The sequence below is a fragment of the Talpa europaea genome, assembly GCF_964194135.1.
Source record: "Talpa europaea genome assembly, chromosome: 1".
In the NCBI taxonomy this organism is placed as follows: domain Eukaryota; kingdom Metazoa; phylum Chordata; class Mammalia; order Eulipotyphla; family Talpidae; genus Talpa; species Talpa europaea.
The window spans coordinates 20,305,106-20,325,059 of NC_140073.1; the positions used below are offsets into that span (position 1 = coordinate 20,305,106).

The 19,954-nt window shown below is 40.2% G+C and overlaps 1 protein-coding gene across 1 annotated transcript in view; it reads right to left on the reverse strand.

The window, feature by feature from the left end:
• The window catches only part of TRIM44 (tripartite motif containing 44), a gene marked incomplete at its 3' end in the record, with an annotated part of 103,931 nt that extends 92,082 nt beyond the window's left edge, over positions 1 to 11,849 (reverse strand). The window contains 4 exon segments of the mRNA XM_084236410.1: positions 10,999 to 11,304; positions 11,308 to 11,413; positions 11,415 to 11,552; positions 11,554 to 11,849. Of these exon segments, the coding sequence (XP_084092536.1) occupies positions 10,999 to 11,304; positions 11,308 to 11,413; positions 11,415 to 11,552; positions 11,554 to 11,627 (624 nt within the window). The 5' untranslated portion in view covers positions 11,628 to 11,849.
• Positions 11,850 to 19,954: the final 8,105 nt, after the last annotated feature.

Consider the following 19,954-nt stretch of genomic DNA (forward strand, 5'->3'; position numbering starts at 1 on the left):
CCCAGGGTGCAGCGGTTGAGCGCTGGGTTGCGAAGCTGCCCGCAGCCTCTTCGGCGCCGGTTCGATCCCCGGCTGCTCCCCGGCCACCAGAGGAGGGTCCCACATGGCACGCAGACCTCTCCTGCTGCCCGCTGCTCCCCTCAGCAGTGTACTTCGGTCCTTCTGCCTGCTCTGCTCCCTGCTCTGGCTCTGGTGAATTCTCTCACCCTCCTGCGCTTCTGACTGTACCCAGTTCTTGTATAAATAAATAAATAAATAAATAAATCTAAAAAATAAAAATAAATCTAAAAAGTAGCATAGTCTCACTTTACAACTCAGAGAATGGTTGGTGAAAATCAAACAAGGAACTCAAAATAGCTGAGCTCATTACATACTTTTCATTGGCTCTTCACAAAAACACAACTAATACATAGTATTCTCACTTTACAGTGGAGGAAAGTGGTTCTGTGGAAGTTAAACAATGTCCCCCAAATCATAATCACACTCAGAGATAGTCAGTAATAGCAAAAGCAGCATCAGAAAGAGTCAAATGAAAAAGATTATAAAATATACAACAGAAGAGGCTGGTATCAAGAATACACAAGAAAATACACAAGGAACTTCTATATATAATGAAAGGACAATTATGCCTCCAAAGAAATCCCAACAAAGAATATGAACAAAACAGAAATGTAAAATGGCCAATAAAGACATGAAAAGATGTAAAACTTACTTGTAATTAAGACATTATTCCTTACCCATCATACTGGGAAAAAAAATCAAGTGATGGGGATTATGAGGAAATTGGAGGTTTTCATGTGTTGCTGACATAAAATGATAAAACAACTCACTAGTACCTCCACTTGGAACCCCAGGTCTTTCCTTCACTAGCTTGAACTCCACCCAGCTCGAACTCCACTCCACTCAAAAAAGTCCTTTTAGGATCTTAAACAGCTTCACTCTCATTCCCCTATTTCAGTCACTCTTGTTCTTTCCCCTAGTTGTTATTCAAAGTACTTATCATTACTTGAAATATTATTCACTATTTAACTAGCTTAGTTTTGTTCATAAAATAGAAGCTCCATGAGAGCAGGGACTAAGACTTGCTCTTGTTAAATTCTCTCCTGCCCAAAATACTCATCTGAGTGAGTGAATAGATCAAAGACAAAAAAAAAACAAAAAACCACCATCCCAGGCTTCCCCTAGCAGCACAGGTGGTTGAGCACAGCACTGGAAGCTGTCCACAGCCTCTGCAGTGCCGGTTAAATCCTGGCCGGCCAGCGAGGGTCCCACATGGTGCAGCAGACCTCTCCTGTCACGCCTGCTACTCCCCTCAGCAGTGTATTTTGTCAGTCTGCCTGTTCTGTTCCCTGCTCTGTCTCTGGTGAATCTCTCACCCTCCCGTGCATCTGGCCTGTTCCCCGGGTCTTGTATAAATAAATAAATCTTTAAAAAAAAAAAAAAACCAACATGCCACTAACTTCAAACAATATATAAAAAAAAACTTAATAAATACTGGCTCTCAAAAAAAAAGTGGCAAAAATTAAATGCAACATGTAGAAACTTCATAGCATAGAACTTGAGACATGCTAAGTTCTCAATAAATTTTAGTTTTATTGTTATCATCAAATGAATAACAATATATTAAATGACCAACTACTAAATATGAAGTACTGGGCTAGAAAAGTGTTGAAGAGGAAAAAAAGGGACAAAACAATCTGTTACTAATGAAAATACTCTGTAAAATATCTAAGAAGAAAACTCTGAACAGAAAGGAAAGTAGTTCTAGAATATTCAGGCAGTGTTCATATTTACATACCTTCATGAAGATAATAAAACATCAGGAAAATGTGTCAATACAACAGCGAAAGTTTAAAGCAAGAGGAATGACAAAATGGGATGGTAGAAGGACTATATGCTTGGGGTCAGATTTGGATTCAGATCCTAGTCTTGCCACTTACTACCTGGGCTATTTGCAGCAAAATTCAAATCACTCTCCACTCAACATTGTGAAGGTGACGATGTCCTTTATTTAGACCCAAGTACAGAGAGAACAGTGGTGGTGCCTATAACATCTGCCCCCATGACTGCCTACGGAAAGAAAATAGAAGCTATCTTCCAACCAGAAAATAAAGGGTGCATTGCCCCTGCCTCCCCTCTGCTTCTAGAAAAATTTCCCACAGAATGTAAAACAGAATTTAAAAAGGACAACCGGCAAGACTTATGAACCTAAAATTAGACATACCAGCTGTGTTTTGGTTAGCTAGTGCATAAGGCACCAGCAGGACACTGAAATATACAGGTTCCTCTTCTCTGAAGACAAGTTTTTCATCAGCCTATCTATCCACCAGAATAGAGCAGGCAGAAGGAGCAGAAGGAGAGGGGGCAGAGCAGTTTTCACCCAACTTGGTGTCCAGAACTTATACTGCTGCCAGACTAACTTGTCTGGAATTGAACTAAAATAGAATGTTAGATGGCTCACAACGGTAATAAGAGTAAGAGCCACCTGTTGCTGCGGGCCTGTTATCATGTAGGCACTGTGCTAAGTTCTTTACATCTATCATCTTGTTTCTCACCATAACCCAATAAGGAGAAGCGATTATTATGCCCATGTTCCAGGTGAGAACACAAAGACTCAGAGCAGCGGAGGGAGTTACCCAACATGACACAGTTAATAGATGGCAGAGCCAGGACTCAAACGCATTGACTGCAAAGACAATTAAGGCACACAGATTGCTTAAAAAGAAGCAGGAGTCGTGGAGCAGGCTGTGGGGTGCAGGATGAACAGCGTAGGATGCTGCTCAAGAGCAAGATCCTGGCCTTTTTACTGACAGAGAAGAGAGGGTCAAACTGGACATTGGATTTTGGGCTTTAGGGAGGGTGAGTCTCCAATGATATACACCCGACTCCTACCCATGGCTCCAACCTTATTAACAAGGCGTTCAGAGGATCAGTCCCTGGGGCACAAAGCACATCAGTCACTGTCCCCCCCTCCCTCGGGCATTCTCAGTCATACTACAGGATGTATACCTACTGCCCCAGGGCCATCAGAGTCCTGCTCTTGTCTAACTTGAAAGGAGCCTTGTTCTACACCCACAGTTCTTCAATATTCATTCCCCAGTTTTTGCTGGACACATTGTAGCCTGGAGAAAAGACTGTTTCCCAGCTTCCCTTGTAACTAACTAGATAAGACCATGAGACTAGGTTCTGGCCAATGAAACATAAGTAGCAATGTGTGCAACTTCTGGAAGGTTCCCTTAGAATAGAGGGTTGTGTGCTTCTTCACTTTCCTATACCCGCTATCCTGGAGCTCAGCTGTGCTGGCCGGCTCCAGCAATCATCTTAGTCCACAAGGACAACATCTTAAGGATGCAGAGTAGAGCTAGAAAGAGTCTAAATTCCTAGTAACTTCATGGTCCCCCCCCAACCAAGCTTAGACTATATTCAGAGAAAATAAATATTTACTTTATTTGAGTTGCTGTTATTTTAGACTTTTCTAAATTATTTCATTATTTTAGATGCAGCTGAACTTAATATCATGATATACTAAATCATTATGCATTATGCAATACTGTCTCTTTCAGCTTTTCATTGATACCCTGGTACTAGATGAGAGTATGTCTCATATCATGCATTTACCAAATATTTCATATGCATCTGCCATCCAATAGACCCTGAGCTAAGTGCTGAGAACACAAAGATGAATAACATAAAGCCCAAGTCCTAAAAGAGTTTATAATTCACTGGGACACAGATATGAAAAGAAATTAACACTGATGCAGTACTGTAGTACTTAGTGCTACAATATATGTACATGGGCTATTGCTACCTAATTGCTGCCGAGACAGGATACCTAATTTACCCTATCTACCTAGTGAAAACCTATCTTTGAAGGCCCACCTTGAATACCATTTTGATCTGAGAACTATTTCCTTGTTCTATGCCCTTAGTTGAAATTAATTGTACTTCTCCTCAAATACCTACATACAAATAAGATGTGAAAATATACTGTCTTTCCTATTAGACTATCAGCTTATTGAAGTCAGGAACCGTTCTTTATTCTTCTCAATATCTGTCACAGAGCTCACCAAAAAAGCTCAAAAATTATTCAGATAAGTAAAATTGGCTTTAAAAAATACCAATCTCTGACACTGAAGTAAACTGTATACTCTAGTTTGGACACGTTGTAATGATGTTTTCTCTAATCTACTGAAATTAAAAGCAGATTGTCTGTTATGTGATTGAAAACTAACGAAACACATCTGAAGTGAGTTTAATATACAATTAAAGTTCAACAAGAATAACCTAACACATTATAATATACACCAGCCACTGCCCATGTGGTTATTTGCCATAAGTTATGGGTTGAGCCTATAGTATATTTGCAAGAATTTGTTTGGTTGGCTTTATTTTTTTTCAATATTGATTATTTTTTGACATCTGAAAAGGGCATCAATATTGATTTTTCCCCACCGTGCCATGTTGACTTGATCCTTAACTATAGTAACACACACACACCCCAAAATAAAATAAAACAAAACTCACACACAGGATTCACATTTTCCTGATCCAGAATTCTGTATTTTTCACCACATTCTTATCTCTACCCCACATATCAGGGTAGTTTTTATTCCACCCATCCTTTCTCTGTACTGGTCCCCTCGTTCAGAGGTCCATGGGCAACCATGCCTCTTCCTGCCACCCAACAAGTTTAGCCCCTGGCTTTGGCTAATAAAACAACTGATAGGAATGGAAACATGAAACTGACTTGGCCATCCTGGACTGAAGTGTGACTTCAAGCAGAAAACATTGAGACATGACACATATCAACCTTTGGCCTCTCAGTCTTAGGCCACATGCAGGTGAAAAGATAGGTATTCCAATGAGCAGGCAGGGAAGCATCCATGTTTTGGGCTACAGTCAAGAAGAGCTGGTGCCACGGGCACAAAGTCCTTTATTCCCAGAGGTGCTTAAGGATAATAAGCTTATTGCAGCAGCAACTTTATCCTGAAAAGCACCCAACAGTATAAAAAACCTACTGGCCCACTCTGTATTAACTGAAAGGTCAAAAAGAAGAACAGGGTGCTGGGCTCTTGAGAGAGAAAGCAGGGAAAATGTGAACCCTTTCTCCCAAAGCCAGCTGTTAAGATGCCTGCCTCGGCTCTGCCATATCCAACTGTCTGACCCTGGGCAAGTTATTTGATTGGTCTGTGCTGCCTCTGTAAAATAAAGATGATAATAATAAAATGTGACTCAAGGTTCTGAGCACCAAGTGAGTTAACATGCATATAGCACTTAGAACAGTGCCTGGCACATGGCAGGTATTTTGCAAAGGCTACTCATTAATATTACTGGTTATTTTTCAAGAATTGGGCTATACTCAAAAGTTGACCAGGAAGTGAAGGAAGGGCAGGGAGACATTTTCCAGGCTGGGGCATGAAACACCACATTACCCAAGCTCATAGGCGACCACAGAAAAGAGGGTCAGAGATGGGAGGTGCCAGAGAACTTTCTGTCTTTTGGCCCCAGATCCCGTGTCTGAAATATCAACAGTGATAAGTCATGTTGATAATATGTACCCCTAAATCTGAGATATTCCTAACTCCAGTCTAATCATGTGATGACCACAAGACAGATTCCCACAGAAGGACAAAACACATGGCCATCTCCAGAGTATTTGATTTGAAGGGCCTGCCTCCACCGCTCGTTAAAAATCGTGGCACCAATGTGAGAAACAGTTTACTTTGTTGACCGCACCTCCTACTCCTTTCACTCCACTTCAATCCACAAAGACCTCTTTGCTGTACTTCCAGCATCCCACGATCACCTCCACTTTACAGCCTTTGCATTCACCATTCCTTCTGTCTTTTTCCCTGACATTTTCTTAATTCTTACATTAAAAAGTACAATTCAAATTAAGAAGACCATGCCCTTAATAGGACATCATTAGAGGGCATCCCCCTTCACTTAACCTACAGAAGTCCATGGTCTCTCTTTAATGACGCTCCACTACCATGAAAGCTGAATTCCTTGAAAAATTGAAAGTGTTATGAAAGGGATCCCATTAAGTTCAGGTTCCCTCCACAGAGCAGTATTTTCACTTTGGTAATAGCACATTTTAAGTGCTACAACCATGTTATCACTCTCCCCTCGACAGTCAACGAAGCTCTTTATGAATAAGAATTCTATGAGCCAAACCAATGTCCTCTATGCTGTGAAGAAACTCCCCAGACTTGGTGCAAGCTGCACGGAATGGCACAGCAGGAATGTTTTTCTAGGTTTTTTCAGGATCTCATAACTCAAGTCTCTGTGCAAATGTCTTATGCTCATGAATGTTTTTCACAATTATCTTATCAAAAAGTAATCTGGGGCCTCCCTGGTGGTGCAGCGGGTTGAGCGCAGCGCTGTGAAGCTATCTGTAGCCTCTGCAGTGCGGCTTCGATTCCTGGCCGGCCAGGGAGATTCCCACATGGCGCAGCAGACCTCTCCTGTCGTGCCTGCTGCTCCCCTCGGCAATGTATTTCCTCAGTCTGCCTGTTCTGTTTCCCGCTCTGTCTCTGGTGAATCCTCTCACCCTCCCGTGCCTCTGACCTGTACCCCAGTGCTTGTATAAATAAATAAATCTTTAAAAAAAAGTAATCTGATGCTGCCACACCACTCACTCTTTTACTACCATGACTGACTGTTTTCATATTATATACCGCCACCCAAATGTATTCTCTCTGTCTCTCCCCTGCTAGAGGGTAAATTCCATGAAAGCGAGGCTCCTATCTGTCTTACTCACTATTATACCTACTTCCATGACTTATTACAGGTGAAGAAGGCATATTTTGAAGGGTAGACTGAGATGGGGAATCTTACAGCCGTAGATTTCACATAAACAGTCCCCAGAACTGTTTAAGTGCAACTCCAACTGACACACAATCATTCCCTTTACCTTAGGCTTACCCTTTTTTCTTCTTATATACAAATAAGACACTAATTGAACACTATGTAGCCAGTGCTTAATAGTTTTATTAGAGGGCACCCTAGATCTTTTCAGACAAGAACAAGAAATAAAATATATAAGTGGGTACATTGTAACAGAGCTTAGACCTTCTCCCTCCATACCAGAGGTGCTTCTAAGGGGCTGATTAAAGAGGCAGGGTCATGAACCATTATAGGATATGATACAGAAAGATACCTACAAAATCTTACAAACTGAAATTATCAGAGACAGATGCTTACTGTTCTTAAAGGAATATGGAAGATACCTATAGTATGAGTAAGAGGATATGATTCACAAATATATACTCAAATATATACTAGTATATCTGAAAATTTGAACAAAATGAACAAACTTCTAGAAAAGTGTAACAATAAAATTGACTTATAAAAAATAGACAACCTAAACACACCTATAACTATTAAAGAAACTGAATCCACAATTTAAAATACCGTACACAATTAACCCTTAAAATGTAAAAATATAAGGGCAAGTGACACCAACAAATTCTATGTGAATTAGTAATCAATCAAATTTAAAAACATAAGAATATTTCATCATGATCAAGTTGGGTTCACCCGAGAAACAAGACTGCTTTATTTGTAAAATGTAGTGAAGACATGAAAGGATGTAAATAAGGTAATATATCTGCACACGTCTGTGTTTTCAGAAGAAAACACGTGAAGTATAAGCAAAAATCTAATAATAAAAGTGGTTACCAATCTCTGTTGGGGCAGAGGCGAAAGAGAGGCATTTGAGATATTATTTTTAAATTTCACTTAAAAAGTAAATCAACTGATACAATTTATCATATTAATATAGTAAAAGAATAAAAACACGGGAAAATTTCAACAGGTCCAGGGAAAATATCTGATAAAATTCAGTACCCATTCAGTACTAAAAATTTTAACATACAAGGGTTAGAAGGGAACTTTCTTCATCTGATGAAACATCTAAAAAAAACCCCTACTTTCACACTTATTTGTGAAATATTTTAAATGACCCCTCAATTAGTAACAAGGACAAAATAACTACTATTATTTTCAGTCAATGGTAACTGGAGGTCCTATCCAAAGCAGTAAGGTAAGGAAAAAAGAAAAATACAGGTATAAGGCTGAAGAAGAAACAAAAACTGTCCCTTTTCCAATATAATATGATCATGTATGTGGAATGATCCTAGAGAAAAATTATTAGGATATGTACGAGAATTTAGTAGCTATCTTAATAAAAAAAAATCAATGTGAAAAGATAATCATATTCCTATGTAAAATGAGAATACAAAAATTAAAAACATATTTTACAATACCATAAAATTGCAAATATCTAGAAATAAATTTCACTATGCTGTTCCAGTTCTTGCAGGTAAAAATTATAAAAATGGGGCCTCCCCAGTGGCGCAGCGGTTGAGCGCTGGGTTGCGAAGCTGCCCGCAGCCTCTGCAGCACTGGTTCAATACCCGGCTGCTCCCCGGCCACCAGAGGAGGGTCCCACATGGCACGCAGACCTCTCCTGCCGCCCGTTGCTCCCCTCAGCAGTGTACTTCGGTCCTTCTGCCTGCTCTGCTCCCTGCTCTGGCTCTGGTGAATTCTCTCACCCTCCCGCGCTTTTGATTGTACCCAGTGCATGTATAAACAAAACAAACAAACAAATAAATAAATAAATAAAACATGCCTCTATAAAATAAATAAATAAATAAATAAATAATAAAAAAAATTATAAAAATGTATTGTGAGGCAATAAAAAAGACCAGAAAGCTTCAAGTTATAATGCTATTAATTCACCAACTGTTTGTTTAGAAATTTAATACCAAACAGTCCTGTGAGCTTTTTAAAGATTTTTATAGTATTATTTTAAGAAATTTAAAGACCACACACAGTGTCTGAGACAGTGTTTTAGAAGAACAGAGTGGAAAGAATTGCTCTGCCAGGTGTTAAGACATGCTGTAAAGCTATGGTAACTGAGAAATATATGGTTCACCTGAGGATATGCTAATAGATCAATAGAAAAGTCAAGAAATGCACTCACACAATTAGCCAGTTGATATATGACAGGTGGCATAGCAGATAAGTGCAGAACGGGCAGACTTTTCAATAAGTGCTCTTAGAGCTGGCATGGAGAAAAGTGAAATTGAGCCTTTTCCTTCACTACACCAAAAAAATCAGTATTAAGTGGAACAAGACACAAATATCACCAACCGTAAGGGAGAGAACTGATAAATTCCAAGAACTTCTATTCAAGGCACATTTTTAAAAATAAAATAAAAAGAAAAAACAGAATAGAAGATATTTGCAACCCACCTAAGTAACAAAGAAGTCCCAAATAAATATATTAAAAACTCCTATATATGAATGAGAAAAAGACAGACCAACACGAAAAACTGTATGGGCACTTCACAAAGAGTAAATTCAAAAGATACTCAAAGTCATTAATAAGCAGAAAAATGCAAATTAAAAGCATAAGAAGATATCATTACATAGTCACAAGGTTGAAAAAACTAAAAAGTCTGTAATAACCAGTGTTGGTGAAAATACAGAACAACAGAACTCTTAAACACTACACAAAGCAATGGAAATTGGTACAAGCGCTTTTGGAAAATAACTGGCAATATATGTTTTTACTGAAAATATGTAGTCAATAACTTAGTAATTGTACTCCATTTATATGCATGCATTATGTTTAAATATATGCAGATGTGCACCAGCAAACAAGGACAAGACTGCTTCTAGTGACATATCTTATAATAGCCAGAAACTCCAGAACCTGAAAATTAAATGTTCATCAGTGATAGAATAATGCATGGTTTATTCATAAAATGGGATTCTATAACAGCAATGAAACCAGTCAGCCACTACATGAATCTCGTAAATACAACCTTGTGAAAATGAAGTAAAACCTAAGAGAATTAGAGATAATACCAACTGTCTCAAGTTCAAATAAGTTTTGGAAAGCATATGTATGTGGTGAAATTATAAAGAGAGGAAATTATGACCACAAAAGTCAAGATAATGTAACTTATGGGGAAAGGAGATGGTTATAATTGGTAAAAGGCAGAGCAGGTTGGAGAAAGGGGGGGGGGGAGCTTCAACATTACCAGTAATATTCAAGTTTTTACTCTGAGTGAACTTTACAATTATATGTTTTATAATTTGCTTTATAATCATTTGTTAGATTAGGCATGTCTTCACAGAGGGATAAAATAAAAATAGGGATTAAAAAAAAGAAAACCTTAATATAGGAGATTTTCATTATCCAAGTATTTGTTATCGCAGCATCAGTAATTCCAAGATTGCTTAGGGAAGCAAAAGCCATCATAAAAATGACAACATTCTCAATGAACTGATCACTCCCCTCAAACTTCCCTTCCTGGTTAGCTCCAGCAGTTTCTCTCACAGATAAAACACACAAGCATAAATAAAAGGCAAATCATTTCCAAAGTCATTCAATCAGCAAATATATACATAGTGTCTACTATTTGCTAAACAAAAGGTTAGGAGTCTAGATAGTCCAGGTTCCAGACAGATAAAGGCCCTGCCCTCTTGCAAAAGATGCAAGACATCAGAACCCCCACCCTCCCCTCCAACCTAGTATCAAACACGAAGACTCTAAAAGGAACTCAGGGCACCCATGAAGTTATTACCTGAGAAGAGACTTTTCATTAGAGGAATACCTGCTTGGATTCACCTGGCTAATGCCAAGGTTTCCCATTTTTCAAGAAGGCAGCGATGGCCTTACAAGAGCCTCAAGTCAAGGTACCACCTCACCTGTGGGATTCTCAAGGAATGCTTTGCCTGGATTCACAGACCAGAGGCTTGCAATTTTCCAGAAGTTGTGTGATGTTGTGTGTATACATAATTTTCTCGGGTCAGAGTCGAGAACGTCATCTGATGCTCCCCAAAAAGGTGAATAAGCATTGTTCCTAATAAGTTGAATAGACTAGCATTTTAGGGACATGATGAAATTGAACTCAACTACAGCACCTGGCTGAACCCAGGTGCCTGATCTCTAAGCCTAAGCTCCGAATGGCCAATACTTACTCTTAGTCCTTGGAAGGCATCGTCTAGGGTGGAGAGCAGGTGGTCCTGGTGAGCCCCAACGACTGGGCACAGGACACAGATGACATGTTTATCTTCCTGACAATAGGTGCTCAACTGGAGCCCATGGTCCGGACACTTTCTCTTGGCCACTCTCTCTGCTTCCATTTCTATTTCTGGGTCAAATTCGCTTTTTGCCTCAGTTTCTACCTCAGCCTCAGATTCTCCTTCCTGGTTGTATTGCTCCGCCTGGCTCTCCTGGTCATCCTGCACGTCTCCATGTCTTCCTCCATCTCTCTCTTCCTCCGTCTAGCTCTCCTCTGACTCCCTGTCTTGCTCCGACTCGCTCTCGTGCCCCAGTTCACTCTCTATAACCCTCTCATTCTCCTCTTTGGCTTCAACTTCCTCCTTCCCCGTGGGCGCTGGAGGTCCCGGCAGGGCGCGCTCCATGGATGTTCGCGGCCAGGTGTTGCCCGGAGAACTGGTGCCTGTGCGCCTCGGCGCGGCGGCTGCAGCAGCAGAAGCCGCGTTCCCTGCACACTCCCGCGGCCCCGGGCCTCGTGGGGCTCACGCTGGCCGCACGTGCTGTCGGGGGGCAGCTCCTCGAAGGCCGCGCGCACGCGGGAGGCCATGTGGGTGCGCGGCGCGGGGCTCCAGGTCTCCGCGCTCGCCGCCCGCCCTGCGCACGGCCTCCCCGGGATCTCCAACTCCCCGTCCGAGTCCCGCCCCGGGGAGTCGCTGTCGTCGGCTCTTGGCCAGCCAGCCAGCCCGCGCGGGGCGCCCGCGACCCGGTGGCCCCGGCGCCCCGCGCCCCGCACGGCCTCCAGCTCCCCGCAGCTGGATTGCGGCGCCGCCAGCCCCCCGCCGCCCCGGTTCCACTTTCCCTTCCCCGGCAGAAGGCTTCCTTTCACTTCCTGAGTCATTTAAAGTGGCACTTGCCCTATTTCGCGTTCCCCGCGGGGCTCAGCATCCCCGGGAAGCAGGAGGAGAACGCAGGAGGGTCGCAGGTGCCCCCCCATGCCCGGCTCCCTCCCTGCAGGGGCCAACCTGACCTTCCAAGGCGGTGGGTGGGTGCACCTGTGTATTTCCGTTCCTCCCCTCCCCTGGGGGGAGGGGGGGCTGTCCCAGACCCAGCTGCTGCCTATTCTGCAAGGTGTCAGGACCCGGTATTGGGGTTTTTTGTTTGTTTTTTAATGTAAAACACTTTATTTTTTAGAATTTTATATATTAATTTTTTTTTAATTTTTTACATCATTGTTCATTTTTAAACAATACTTGCTTCCCCCCACCCCCTCAGGTGTCGTCCCCATAGAGTTTCCTTCCCCAATGCACCCATGCACCATCACCTCAGTCCCCTGTGCTCCTCCCTCCCTCCCTCTGATCCCTCTCCCACCTCCTCCCCTGCAGGATGTCTCTGGTTTATAATTGTCCCTTTTTGCTTTGTTGTGTTTTGTACTGTTACTAATTTTTTACACTGATGTCTTATTTGGCTCCCCTATATTCCTGCTATAAGTGAAACCATCCAAAATTTTTCTTTTTCCTTCTGGTTTATTTCACTGAGCATAATTCCTTCTAGCTCCATCCACGTTGCTGAGAATGGTATGAGTTTATCTTTTTTGATTGCTGAATGATATTCCATTGTGTATATATACCACATCTTCTTGATCCAGTCATCTATTTTTGGGTATCTGGGTTGTTTCCAGGTTTTACCTATTGTAAATAGTGCTGCCATAAACATAGGGGTACACGTGTTCTTTTGAATCAATGTTTCTGTGTCCTTTGGGTAGATCCCTAGGAGTGGAATTGTGGGGTTGGGGCGTATGGTAGCTCCATTTTTAGTAGAGTGAGCAAACTCCAGACAGCTTTCCATAGTGGTTGGACCAGTTTGCACTCCTACCAGCAGTATAGGAGAGTTCCTTTTTGTTTACCAGACAACCTAACAGCTTGGAATTTCCAAAGCGCCCCAGGAAGGGTTGAGTTTCTTCTCCTGGCCTCCTAGAACCTCAGATTCAGGTTGGGCAAACAGCCATTTTAGAGACAATAGTATGCTCTGTCTGTTTGCAAAGTCTTCTTGCATTCCTGCCTTCTAAGGTTCAGGATCTCTTGGGTAGCAACTGTGCCTTTTTCTGAGTGCTTGCTTGGGGTTAGGCTGAGCCATCAGGTAAAGCAAGGTGGGAAGAGGCCCTATTGGTCTAGTGAGAGTCCCAGTGTGCAGTCACTTCCTTCTATGTAAAAAGACCATCTAGATTCAGACTGTGTTCCAAGAGAAAGGAAGGGGACTATTATTTGTTAATCAATTCCAAAGTACCAAGAATTGGGATAGAACTTTTTGTGGTTCTTCAAAGGATTTTTGAAGTCCCACTTCCAAAAGGCCCCCAAATTCTGGTCCTATAACTTTTTGACCTTGTCACCATGGAGAAGTTCATCGCTCTTTCCATTTTCTGCTTTAAATAATACATACATTAAATATATTAATATATGACACATATCTATAGTGAAAATACTGGTACTACCTCATGATGCTATTTTCTGAATGAAATGGAATGGTGCTCACCCTATAAAAGTATTCACTATAATGGTATATTTACTATATGCTATAGACTAGTAAGTAATAGTATATTTTAACTGTTATTGCCACAAGTGATATTTACTGTACATAATGACCCTTTGAAGGAGGTTTTAAACATTTTAAATGCATTGGGAATTTTGGGGTGACTGCTCGTAAAATGACAACTTCCCAGCTCCATTCATACCCATTCATAGAAAACTTCTGTGTGTTTTTGGAAGAGGAGAAGGATACATAGGTAGACTTGGGGGTGTGGTTGAGAAGAATGGAGTTGGGGGTGGGATCGTGTCTGTTTTCCATTGATTCCCTTAGATAATTTTGAGCTAGGAGTTCCAGATGATTTTCACAAAAATGCTAGGGGAAAAGTGAAGTAAAAAAATCTTCAAAATTATTTCTATTATCTTAAAAATTGTTAAATTATTTGTACTATCTCCATGTATAATGTATGCTTAGTCTCTGTGCATCTTTTATTAGGTATTTAAAAAGAATTTATGTAATTTTTTAAAAAGATTTATTTATTTATGCATACATGAGCTGGGGTAAAGGCCAGAGGTGCAGGGAGTGAGAGGATTCACCTGAGACAGAGTGGGGAGCAGAACAGGTGGACTGACTGAAATACACTGCTGAGGGGAGTGGCAGGTGAGACAGGAGAGGTCTGCCTCATAGCTTGGGTTGCTCCCTGGCTGGCCGGGGATTGAACTCATACTGTAGAAGCTGCGGATTGCTTCATAGTGCAGTGCTTACCCCCTTGCGCCACTAGGGAGGACCCTAAAATTTTTTTAACCTCTCAGAAATTCTATAGAATGTTGAGAAAATTAAGTTTGATTTGTTCCAATTCCATACATATTTTTATTTTTCTCTAGTTTCTTGGGGAATTATGTCTATGCCTGCATTTGAAAGAGAGTTTGATGCACCAATCTGGGGGTGATCAACAAATGTAAACTCAAAAATCAACCTAGTGAATACCGTTTCTAGCTTGGTTATCCTCATTTCACAGACTTAAAAAGACAACGTAGACTTTACAAATATATTGTTATCATATTTATGAGAAAAAAATGTTCAATAAAACCAATCTCTTTTAAGGTCTTAAAAGAACATTATTGTGTCCAGGGTCTTTAGTAAAAAAGGGAAAGGAATCTTTTCTTTTTGTTCTTATTGTTATTTTATTTTAAAAACACTATTATTTCTTCTTAATGTTACCTGATATGGAGTTAAAATAGACTGTGCAATTCAGTATCTGGTATTTTATAAGCTTTCTCTAAGGCCTCTGTGGTGGGTCTTGGGGCAGAATTTGATGAAACTATTAAAAAGGGACTTCATAAAATTGTAGTCAAAAGGTATACGAGATGGACATTCTGTACCCCTCTACCCAGAAATCTGAAGGTCTGATACTCCAGGATCTGGAATCTTTGTGAGCATCAAAGACATTACCCTTGTTATATTCATCTATTAGTACATAGAAAATTATATTATATTATATTAATATATTGTTATATTATTCTATTAGTGCATTACTCTTGTTATATTAATCTATTAGTGCATAGAAAATTACACCCAAACATAGCTGTTTAAAACAATAAACAGGCATTATCTCACACAATTTCTATGAGCCAGAAATCTGGGCATGGTTTAGTTGGATGATTCTGACTTAGGTGTCTCATGAGATTTCAGTGAAGATGTTGGCTAGAGCTGTAGTCTCTTGATGATTTGACTATACGTGTAGGATTCATTTCCAAGATGGCTCACTCACATGGCTGTTGGCAGGAAGCCTCACTACTTTCTCTTGGGCTGATTGAGTGTCCTTAGGCAATCAACGACAATTAAATTTTTTCAAAGTAAGTAATCCAAGAGCGGGAAAGGTGAAAGATGCAGTGTCTTTTATGAACTAAGTGCAAAAGTCACACATCATCATTTCTGACAGTCTCTAAGTTACAGAGAATATCTCTATGTGCTGTAAAAAGGGACTGCAGGAATGCAGGAATACCAAGAGATGTTGATCTTTAGGCTCATCTTTGAGGATGGCTTTAATATTCTGGCCTTTGATTTCTAATGAATCACAGCTCTCTTAGATACAAAATATATCAACTTCCTCCCCAGAACCCCAAAAGTCTCAGTGCATTAATCCTCAGTTCAAAGTCCAGAGTCTTAGCTAAATCAGGTCCAAGTGTTGGATGGAGCTCCTAGGAGTAGTATCTTAAGTGCATCTCCTTAGGTACACGTCCTCTTCATCTAAAGCCTGTGTTTCCCCACACTCCCAAAAAAAAAAAGGTGGAACAGTCTTGGGGTATCTGATACAGACACTCCTGTCCAAGAAGGAAAAAAGACAAGAGGCACAGAGGAGTCACTGGTCCATAATAATCCTGAAATCCAACTGGGCACATATTAGAAGTTCCTTCATTAGGGTTCAATCCTACTCCTGCCAGAAATGACTCTCCGTCGCTCTCAATTTTATGCTTTGATTCTATTATTTGAGTCATTTTTTGTTTTTCATGAGAAGTATCCCATGTTTGCAAGTTGTAAGTCGTGTAATTTGTAATTTGTAAGTTGCCTTCCTATGAGTGGAATTTAGGGGGTCAAAAGGCTCCCTTTCATTTTGTATTTTCTGTCGCATTTAGTCCATGCTGGCAGTGTTCCTGCCAATATTATTCTGTTTAAAATGTTGTGAGTCACCTGTGAATCTAATTGAGTCTCACGTCTTTGGACAAAAATCATACCCAAGAATTCTTCTGTATTCTGGAGACTCCTCCGTTGCAAATACTGAGGCATAATACTCATAAGTGTCTTTGAAATCCTATTGTTTGTCTCAATTATTCTCTCATCCTCACTGTAGGGTTTAGAGAGGTGTGAACAAAGAATTTTACAGCCAAACTCTTAGCTTCATCATTTGAAGCATTTTCCTTGCAGTGCCCCAGAACTTATTTTTGCCTTGAAGCCTTTTCTTCATTTTATCAATACTTGCTATCAAAAAATGCTGGAAATTTTCAAAGCTAGCAAATTCTGGATCTTTTTCCCCTTTAAGTTCTCTCTTTAGATTATCTCTTTAGTCTCACAATTTGCTACAATCAGCAAGAAGACATCACTTAGCACCTTTAATATTGTGCCTGAAATGTGAACAAGAATACCTGTACATTTTCTGCTTTTCACATTACTGCAGGTGACAATGTTGCTAAACTTCCTGCTACTCCATAACAAGGACCCCTTTCATTGAACTTCCTGTAACACTTTCCTCATTTTCCTTTAAGCCTTCTACTTACAGCCTTCTCAAAAGCCATCAGTATTCTACTAACAGTCTCTTCAAGATTCTTCAGGCTTTCACTAACCTCCTTTTCCTCAAAGTCCTTCCAGCTTCTCCCACTACACAGTTCCAAAAACATTCCAACATTGGAGGGTTTTGCTATCAAAGAACTTCACTTCTTACAATAAAAAATATATTGGCTGTCTATTGGTGCATAATAAATAACCCACAAACTTTGAATCATCTTGGGAGCTGGCTACTACACTTGGCATTGACATTGTAAGCAGCAGATGTAAGACATCTCCAAGATACTCAGCAGGCAGCACACGTGGGGAGAAGAGCAGTTTGCATCTGATATTGTTTTGAGACTATAGGAATTTCAGAAATGAATGAACTATTCCTAAAATAATAAAACAGACTTCTGCTAAGTATGTGGGTGATAGTCCTTACGTTATTAGACATTTGAACTCTATGCAATGAGGAAACTAGTTTCAGAAAGGAGAAGAATCTTGTTAAAGTTTACTAAACCTGGGCCTCCCTTGTGGCACAGGCATTAAAGACAGTGCTCTCAAGCTGTCCACAGCCACTGCAGCATGAGTTCGATCCCCAGCCAGCCACAGAGCTACCCACATGGTGTAGCAGACCTCTCCTGTCTCACCTGCTGCTCCCCTCAGCAGTGTATTTCAGCAGATCTGCCTGTTCTGCTCCCCACTCTGTCTCTGATGATATCTGCATCTCTGATGCACACCCCAGTTGCTGTATGCATAAATAAATAAATCTTTAAAAAAAAAAAGTTTACCAAGCCAAAATGCTACTGAGTTGAGATTTAAACTCAGACCTCTAACTTCTACCATATTCACCTGTGGCACGAATAGGTGATATCACCAAATTCCTTAACTGCTTCCCAGTAACCTTACCAGTATTTTCCTTCTAGCTGTGAAATCAATTATATTCCTTCTACCTGTTCCAAAAAGACCATCTGGGTTTATAAGATTCATAACACAATCAATTTAAATTCAGAAAAACCTCTAGAAGTTGAAAAAAGAACAGGGTGCAATTTGTAAGTTCTCTCTGTTAGGAAAGGTATTAGTACCCCCTCAGCTGGTCCCATTCTTCAGTAATTAGATTGTCACTTTAGTGACTGATTTTATTCCCCTGCCTCAAGCCGAGGAGATCACCTAAAGCTCATCTCATGCTGTTATCATATTAGCCAACATCTTATTCTATTAAAGTGAGGGCAGTGAAATATGATATCCCATAGCCAATCCCAACCCTGCCAAAATATGAAGAATGAAGCCTTTATTGCTAGACCTGACACTTCCTGTTCCTTAGAAGCCTATTGGAAAAAGATACCAAAATAATTCCTTGGCCCAACACTCCTCTGAACATTTTCATTTCATCCAGTTCTGACAAGTAAATGACTCATTGTTAATAGTTTAATGTTTAAACACTCCCACCCCTTAAAAAATATGCTTAAAGATAGCCCCCCAATAAGTTCTGATCAAGATATTTTAATTATTCATTTAATACATTTCCATTTTCTTCAGATGCTTTCTACAAAGCCCCTGTGAGGTAGATGCCTCCATTTTAAAATGTGGAAACTAAATGCAAAGAGTTATTAAAAGAAGACCCAGTCAATTATAAATGAATCTCTGACTTTCTCCCTGGTCATCAAGCCAGCTCCCTAACGCCTGCGAGATGCTAATTCATTTTGGTAAAATGATGAATTTTCAAACTTCTTTCTTTGGGGAAGCTTTCTGAGGGGTGGTGTTGGCTTTCATCTGAGTGGACTGCAGGGAATGAGGACAGATACTTAATCATCTGTGAGGTTGGTACTCTTTGGGAGTGAGGAAAAATCTCTACATTTGCCTCCCATTGTTATTTCAGTTGGAAAAACAGTCATCTACTGAGAGGAACTAATTAAAGACTTTGCATTTCAGTGGTTAATGCACTACCCTTGTAAATCAGGGATTGTGAAGGAAAACCTCCCTGAAGCTTGTTCTCTTCATTTATTTATTTATTTTGGAATTCAGCAGCAGATAGGCAGTTAATCATACCACTCAGAGTCTGGCATGATGTGTCTTCAGTCCACTCATACCAGTGTTCTTATTTCATTTCATTTTGATTTAACGATTTTATTCTTCCTGGTCTCCAAACTCCACTCCCATTCTCCCAACTTTATCCCATAGAAACTGTCTCTAATGTGTTTGATAAATATCCTTGAATGTATGTGAATCTTTAAAAAGTATTCTATTGTTTTGTTTGCATGTGTGTTAAACTTTACATAAATACAACACTCAAGAATATTTTCATTTATTTTTTAAATTCAAGCTGTGAATTTGGCTATTCACTCCTTGACAATATTTGGTATTATCTGAATTTTGAATTTTTATCAATGTAATGGGAATAATGTGAAACACTCCTTTGGGATTGATTTTTATCTTGGGGTTACTACTAAAGATGGATAGCTCTTTATAATCAGCCTGCTTATAGCTTTTACCTACTTTTGTGTTCTCTGTCATTTCCATATTGTTTTGAAGGATTTTCTTGTACCTTCTAAATGAACCCTGGTGAGTTTTATTTTTTAAAAAGATTTATTTATTTATACATACAAGAACTGGTGTACATGCCAGAGGTGTAGGGGGTGAGAGGATTCATCAGAGACAGAGTGGGGAACAGAACAGGTGGATTGACTGAAATACACTGCTGAGGGGAGCAGTGGGCAAGTCAGGAGAGGTCTGTTACGCCATGTGGGTTGCTCCCTGGCGGGGGATTAAACTCCAGCTGCAGTGCCTGCGGATAGCTTCATAGGTTGCATCTTAACTCCTTGTGCCACCAGGGAGGCCCAACCCTGGTGAGTTTTAGACATTGCAAATATCTTCTCCTGATTTGTCACTTGTTAATTAACATGGAACAAGTTATAGTGTTATCTTAGTTCAATAGAGAACTTATGTATTGATGTAGGTGAAGCCATCCTGTTTGAGAAGTCCTTGAGCAGCACCCCAAAATCATAGTAACACTCCCAACATCTTCTACTTTTATCTTTAAGATTTAAATTTTCACATTAAGGTTCATCTGCAGGTCACTTTTGTATATGATCTAGGTGGAGATACTGCTTAATTTTTCTCTGTAGAGTAAGAGAGTTTTCTCAAAATCTT